This window comes from Didymella exigua, assembly GCF_010094145.1.
Source record: "Didymella exigua CBS 183.55 unplaced genomic scaffold M421scaffold_51, whole genome shotgun sequence".
NCBI lineage: Eukaryota > Fungi > Ascomycota > Dothideomycetes > Pleosporales > Didymellaceae > Didymella > Didymella exigua.
In genome coordinates, this window is record NW_022984825.1 from 17,277 (window position 1) to 25,502 (window position 8,226).

The window sequence follows — 8,226 nt, forward strand, 5'->3', positions numbered from 1 at the left end:
GTTTCCCGGTCGACATGTTGCTTCCTGCATTCTTCCACGCATGGAGTTGCCTTCATATAGAGAGCGCAGCAGTGTGCATCTCCCATGTCTGTTGTACAGGGCTGCTCACGGAAATGAGCGATGACCTTTTCGATGAGAGTGTCCGTAGACTGCGTGAAAGTAGGTACGAGCTGGTAGAGGAAGATCGGTACGCAGAGAACGAAGAGGAGGAAAACGAGGACCGATCGTGGGCGTGATCGAGTCGAGCGTGGGCGAATGATGGTGTACATATCGGCCTTGGGCATCTCTTCTTGCTCTCAAGATGTCTGTTTGGGTAGATGATGCTGGTATACAGTAGTTTGGATATTGAAGTGTGGGGAATGGTGTGTCTGAAATGCTGTAGATGCAAGTGTCGTGCAAGTCGTGCGGCTGAGTTGCAGGTCAAAATTTAAGTCGTCGAATGCGGTGCGGAGAATCGTACAGAGGGATGTAGGACAACTTATATGGCAAGGTCAAAGAACACACGCAATGGTCGAGTATCGAGCCACTTCGGGGTTTCTAGTGGATATAATAAAGTCTGCTCACCGGCCAGCGCAAGTAAGCGTGCCATGTGTACGGTAAGGCGGCAGTACTAGCGTCACCCCGAGCTGTAGCTTGCTACCGGTATGGGATGCAGCATCGGCTATGTGATCAAAGCTCCCCATCTCAGCGTGTCTCTCTGTCAAGAGCTGTCGCACACCATGCTCGAATCGTCCTGATGCAAGGATCCGACAACTACCATGGAGCAATACATTGAATTGCGGCGTCAGTATTGCAATCTGAAAAGCGGGAACGTCTGCGAAATTCGTGTCGAATCGTTGACTTTGTCCAATGTCAGATGCGGTAGCATTGTCTCAAAATAGTGCTGCCTTGGCGATGCCGCACTACCCTTCATCAACAGACTTTGAGGTAGCAAGCCATGGTAAGGCACTCTCGAAAGCTGGTGCTTGGAGATCTGTTGCGATTCATAGGTGTCTGCTGCAATTACTTTGCAGCAACTTAGCCGGACTCTGCATCTCGGCCTCATGGCATAATTAACAAGACTGAGTGTCGCAGTCTACGTACAGCTTGCTCGGTCCGATAAGTACTCGGTCCTATGTGAACAGAGTTTCACCATAACCCTGCTGACATCCGATCATTCCGGTATATCAACACGTAGACTCACTTCAATTCAACTTCAGTGTTCCTACCAAATTCTACTGCCTAATAGCCTATTACTTAAACCGTGATAGTTATGAGCCCGGCTGCCTACTAGGTTCACTCACATTCAATATTATCTCAATCTACCTAACTCTACCTTACTATGGCCTCTCTCTACAATATTGACACAGTCGCAATTAGGCAACAACAGGTGATACTCACCTCTGTCGACGACTGGATCCTTTGGCTTAAGATCTGCATGCTTACGGCCAAGAAGCTTGGTATTAAGGACTATGTTGACCCTAAGAAGGATAGATCAGATCTGCTCAAAGTCGTCCACACTCCTCTGCCAGCATGTACCCAATACAAAACTGGCGCAACGTTGTTGGCTGACCTTGATGCTGGCCAAGCCTCCAATTATTGATGGGATTACGACCAATAGGAACGATCAGAACTCAACAAGGAGAAGATTACTAAAGCCTTAGCTACCCTATTGTCTGAAATTAACTAACGTACCCCACGGGCGAACGACTCAACGGGCGAGCGACTCACTTTTGCCAAGCCCACACCAAACCTCACCCCATTATGGCCTCTATCAGCCCACTTCGGCGCTGTGCAGGGTAGAACAACCTGTAATATTACTCAGAAACTACTTCTTCATTATTCTTGCACGTTCGCGCGTTATGTCCAGTCCTGTTGCACCATCTACAGCGCCTTTAGGTCGGCTCAGCCCTATCAGCGCGCACTTACTTCTTTACCTTCTTCCCATCACTACGCGCCCTAAACTCCTTTAGAGTTGTTAATTGCAGGCTATCCTTAACTATTAGGGTCCCTTCTGCCTAGACTTGCTTTCTCTTGTGCAATTTCCAGCGTGCAGCGGCCTTGTTAGCTGTTTTAAGCTCAGCAATCTGTTTCTCTACAAGCACAAGCTTGTGCGTAACTATTGCTGCGCCCTTGATGTAATGCTTAAGCGCGCTTGTTGTAGAATTTAGTAAGCTACCCTAGTATTTCTAGAACTTGTCTTAAATTAGAGTAGATTGCAACCTAAATTCTAGGGTATTGCTTAGGGTTTACAACTGCTAGGGCTCTTTGTTAACAGGGAGTTGTAGTAATAGAGTGCGCAGCTTCACATCAAGGCTGCTTATAACCTGTTCTAGGTTAAACAGGACTAGTCTAGCGCCTTAGAACCCTCCCTAGATATTGCTAGTAGTAATTGCAGCGTTGTAGGCGCGTATAAAGCATGGCAGGAACTTAGTCTTTGTAATGTGGTTAATCTAGCTGCGCATGAGGTTGTTAGCTTAGCGCCTATACGCCTGCTTCAAAGGGGCAAAACAGCCTACATCAAGCGGCTGTAGAAGGTGCGATAAGTGTGGAGGCATATATAAAGTAATAATCTTGTTATTCCTATAGTATTGCTAGAATTTAAGCGAGTTATAGCTCTTATAACTATTAATAACTAGCAGACAGTAGGTCCTAACAGTACGCTCCTTTGTATGCGTGTTAAAGTGCTTCAACCACTCTAGACTAAGCTTGTTAGTAGTCTAGCTATTCTTAGAGACTGCAATAACCTAGTCTTAGGGCAGACCCTCCTCTTTGTACTAGGCAGAGAGGTAATGTCGCGCCTTAAAGATAATAAAGGGTGGTATAGCCTAGCCTGCCCTATTAATGCCCTAGATAACTGTTGTCCACTCCTAGTTGCCCTGTTGAATAGACTTTGGCCGTCCACAACGCTCTGAGCCTGTAACAACTGCTTATATAGATATCTGGCCTATCATAAAGCCTGTCTCGTCAAAGTTGTACGTGTCTTTATCCAGGATGCCATACTTGGCTTTAGTATTCTCTACAAGCTGGAACCAGCCCTGTATGATCTCCAGATCCTCACAGAGGGCTCGCTTGTAGTTGTACTTGCAATTAAACCTCACTTTAAGCTCTAGTTGACGCTTAACAAATGTACTAGGCTAGTTTACGCCAACATAGCCTAGATTGCGCTCAGCGCGCAAAGAATTGGCCATATCAGCCACAGCTGCAAGCCGAGGGGGAAATCCTCGCGCAGCTAGCTAAAGGATGTGATCAACAATCACCTGCTCCTCATTCTTGTCCAGGTTCTGTGAGTTAGGTGCAGAATTAGCGCGTGAAGGTCGTCCAGCGCGTCGTTTGTTTAGTGTAGCTTAAGGAACCTTGTAGATAGCTGCAGCGCGCCGCTCAGAGAGATTTGCGTCTTGTTTGAGAGCCTGGAGCGCAAGCTGTATCTGACGTTCTTTTGACGCGTCTAAGTGGTGTTGTTGAGAAGGCATTGGTGTAGGAAGGGTGGTTTGGTGGGGGCTTGGCAAAAGTGAGTCGCTCGCCCGTTGAGTCGTTCGCCCGTGGGGTACGTTATACCATCAACAAGCGTCATCACTACCTTATCAACAATTTAGATTCGCTATATAATTAACTTATTGCTCTCAAGGCTGCTCTTGCCCTAACTGAGAAGTTCCGCAAGAGAGCGCTTGTACATCGTTTTGAGGCGCTCAAGAATGGTCCACGTTCAGCTAAGCTTCTTGAAAGCTGGTTCAGTGAGTGGATCGACGTTACAAATTAGGGTATCAAGATGGGTGTTCCATGCTGCATGGACGAGAATCCCTAGGAGGAGTTCATTAGGGCTTTGAAGAAGATTGACCCTAAGTACCATTAAGGACTACTTACAGACTTTGTAAAGGAGATACAACGCTTAGACACTACCATTTGGTCACTCTAAGAATATGTTAACAACGCTCAATTGTATCTTCAAGCTAGCGACTCCAGATACAAGAACTACCTTGGTTCCTTTGCTACTGAGCTCAAAGTAGCCAAGCCAGTCAACAAAGACGCAAATAACTCCAATTCCGCCAACAGCAATTGAGGTGGTGGACGTGGTGGACGCGGTTGTGGCCGCGGACAAGGTGGTCGAACGAATGGACAACGCCCAACTCCCACATGCCTTTGTGGTGAGAAACACTGGTATAGTGATTGCTTCTATATTAACAAAGAGGCAAAGTCTCAACTATCTACCTTCTAAGGAGATGAGGTAATACAAAAACGCGTTGTAGAAGGACGTAAAAAGGATAGTGTTAAGAAGCAAATTTAACAGTCCCTTAAGCGATTTAAGGAGTACAAGAACTCTAACAATAATGAGAGTATAGATGTTGACAACAACACTATGCCCGCCGACGCTCAGTCATACGTTATTACCGCTATCCAATATATCGACGTCAATCCTAGCGAACACATGGTCGAGCCCGACGCTCCCACATTCCATCGCATGGTCGAGCCCGACGCTCCCATCGTTCATCAAGTAGTTGAGCAAGAAGCTCCTACACCTACAGTCGATATAGTCGAGCCTAACGCTCCTATTGCAATTGACAATGACACTGCGCTTCCAACAGACCTTACTATCATGGCTGTTGCCCAAGACGTCGACAATTCCAATGTCTTACTTATCAACTGGATGATCCTTGATCTAGGATCTAATACACACGTTATAAACAGCGACTAATGGGTTAGTTGGGTACCCAAGAGGGATGGTCAAGGCTTCTTCATTAGTGCTGGTAACTCACAGGTTCTAGTCAAAGCCTGGGGAGAGTTTCATGTGGCAGTGAAAACACCTACTGGCCAGCGCAATCTCCGACTTACCAACGTTGCATATGCTCCAGGATTTCTTACAAGCCTTATAGGTCTTGGACGCTGCTGAAGTATGGATATTCATTTTAATTCAGGCCAAGACATACTATACAAGAAGGGTGGCAATGAGCTTGCTCGGCTTCAATACTACAAAGGCCACTGGCTTGTTGACATTGACCCAAGCCGCCAACCCAGCCTACAGTCGCTTCAGTCTGAACTCAGTACGTTTAGAACCCAAGTCCGTCCATCACGAGTACCTAAGCCTCCATTGTTACTCAATTGGAAGCTAGCCCATCAGGTATAGGCCTATCCTGGCTGTCAAGCTCTTGACAAGCTTGAATCAGCTACACGCGGAGTTTAGCTACAGGGAGAAGGTCATTGCTTCTGTGATTCTTGTAAGCAATCAAAACTCACACGCATTAACGTACTCTATCACCGAGCCGGTCATATCACCGAACCGGTCACTAAAAATCCCACCAAAAAACACAGAAACCATACCCCTGCATCTCAATAACTACTTAATGGAATCTTCTAAAAACTTCAGAATAGAGCTGCATCTATATTAATAAGACTGTTTAAAAGTCTTAGAGTGCTTAGCCCTATATTGCAGATGTTGTTTAGAAGATACTGAAATACAGGGGTAGCTGCAGGCTATCTCAACATCTATACTAGTTATTAGTCTAAGACTTTTAAATAGTTTTATTAGTATAGATGCAGCTCTATTCTGAAGTTTTTAGAAGATTCTATTAAGTAGTTATTGAGATGCAGGGGTATGGTTTCTGTGTTTTTTGGTGGGATTTTAAGTGACCGGTTCGGTGATATGACCGGCTCGGTGATAGAGTACGTTATCTCCTAACGTCCACAAGACGCTCCTGCAACAAAGCTATTTAAACAGATAGGAATTGATATTATCTACATTATTCCTATAAACAGTTAGCATTTTAGTACGCTCTGTTACGCTCTACATGCAGTTAACTCTAAGACTAAGTGGCATAAAGTTAAAGCCACTACAAACAAGTCTTAATTAACGCTCATGTGATGGCTTAAAGGCCTTATTGCTCGCATTCAGCGCATCTACAAAGGAGTACCTATCTATATCAGGATGGATGGAGAATGAGGTTTCGGCAATGACTTCTTAGAACTTGTTAACACACTAGGTCTTATCTATGAGAAGGCACCTAAGCACACAAAAGAGCCTGCTGGCTTGCCTGAACAAGCTAGAGGAGTACTTACAATACGTGCTCGAGCAATGAGAATTTATGCCAACCTACCTAAACACCTTGCTAGAGAACTATACTAGACCGCTGCATACATCCTCAATCAAACACTAACAGAAGCTCTTGGTTGGAAGACACCATATGAAGCAGTATACGGTCGCTCACCTCTTGTCTCTCACATGCAACCCATCGGCTGTCGAGCTTACGCTCTCAATACAGAGCTCAAAAATGCAGACAAGCTCGAATCTAGAGCTCTCATCGGACACCTCGTTGGCTACGTAGGCACCAACATATTTCGCATCTGGCTACCAGCCACTGACGAGATCCTTGTCACCCGCAACGTTGTCTTTGAACTAACTTAGTTCTTTGATAGCTATGAAGGTTATGTGACAAAGGAGGACTTGCAGGAGATTGTCACAACAATCTCTTTACTAACACATTTAGATGAGGACTACACAATTGAAGAACTACAACTAGTCTAACAATAACACTAATCACATCTAGATTCAGCTACAAACCCTTTGGTTTCACCAAACGCTACGCAGCTAGGGGGTGTACAATCTCTCTAAACCCCTCTACAGTTTGCTCAGGAAGATTCCTTTAGTACAGCAAATAACCAGCTACTTACACCATCACCATCTGCTTTGGCCAACAACGACAACAAAGCGCACATCGTCCTATTGTCTGACAATATTACCCCACAGCAATCTAATAATAAGGAATTCATAACTCTAACAAACCAAGGCAACATCCTTTATCCTAATATTTAGCAATTAGTTGAACAAGACGTTACTAATAACAACAACTTATTATCTTAATTACCTCACAAATCATCCTCAACACTAATACAATGATCATCGTCTAATTAATCTGGACGAGGCGGAACAGGACGCCCACAAGGATCGAGAGGCTTAGCAGGACCAATGAGCCTTCCTGCTCAAAGCCGTGATGAAGCTCCACCAGAAGGCTATCAACGATACAGCAAAACGGCTCCACATAATATCAGCAGCTCTATTGATAAGTCCGCCATCGTTCAAGGCAGACAAACAAGGCGACCACCAGGCGCTTTCTTCACAATTGCTTCATTTGCAGCCAACCTTAGTGAAGAATCAAGAGCTTATTACTTCAGTGCATTCACAGCCTAGGTACTTAAACAGCAACCTAATGCGAGTACTTAATATCACATTAACTAGGTTCTAGCCGCACCTAGGGATGTAAAAGAACTGCAGAACTACATGTTCAAGAACAAGTTTAAAGCAGACATGTCTATTAAATAGAGGAATATCTAATTAAAGGGGTGTTTCTAATGTACAAATAAAACTTAGGAGACTGCAGACAATAAGGTTCTTCCTCTTATGTGGGTATTTGCCTACAAAACTAATAAAGATGGGTATATTACTTGTTTTAAAGCCTAATTAGTTGTTCGTGGGGATTTACAGTCTCTGCTTGACGATACGTACGCAGCTACGCTTGCAGTTCGTAACTTCCGCGCTCTTATCTCTATTGCCAACCACTTTGACCTTGAGCTCTATTAATATAACGTCCCAGTGGCATTTCTCAACGCAAGGATGAACCAAAAGCTCTACGCCTATACACCAGAAGGTGTAGACGAGATTGAATCAGGACTAGGTGAGCTCCTTCTGGTTCTCCAAGCCCTTTATGGACTTAAGGAGTCTCTATTACTTTAGTTTAACAAATACTAAACACAACTTATTAAGCTTGGTCTTAAGCTAGTTGAAGGATTCCTATGCCTGTACACTAACCAATGGCTTATTCTATTTGTATTTGTTGACGATATCATGATAGCTTTTCACAATTCTAATACCTCCCTCCACCAACGCTTTAAATAACGTCTTACTAACGTATACAACCTTAAGAAGATAGGAGAACTTGCATAGTTTCTTAGAATTCGCGTTGTCCAAGACTGACCCAACCAACGCACATGGCTTATCCAGGACGCCTAACGTAAATACTAAGCGAGTGAGCCATCGAAGCGAGTGAGCCACCCCACCAAATTTCTATACCCTACAACTATAAATCGACTATGGCTCCACCAAACATAGCCCAACACGCTTCTTGTGAGACTGATATACACCTTGCAATCTCAGCTCTTAATGCGAATCAAATTCAGACTGAAAGGCGCGCTGCAGTAACGTTTAAAGTCTCTCGCGCTACCCTCCACCGCCAACGCGCTGGCAAACCTGCTAGACGC

At 44.7% G+C, this 8,226-nt stretch overlaps 1 protein-coding gene across 1 annotated transcript; it reads left to right on the forward strand.

Annotated features, from left to right (window-relative positions):
- Window positions 1-1,321: 1,321 nt before the first annotated feature.
- M421DRAFT_104455 (uncharacterized protein) lies at window positions 1,322-4,195 on the forward strand (the record flags this gene model as incomplete). The annotated part of the gene is made up of 2 exons (XM_033587025.1): window positions 1,322-1,514; window positions 4,041-4,195. The coding sequence occupies 2 exons, from the start codon at window positions 1,322-1,324 to the stop codon at window positions 4,193-4,195; spliced, it is 348 nt and encodes a 115-aa protein (XP_033443586.1).
- Window positions 4,196-8,226: the final 4,031 nt, after the last annotated feature.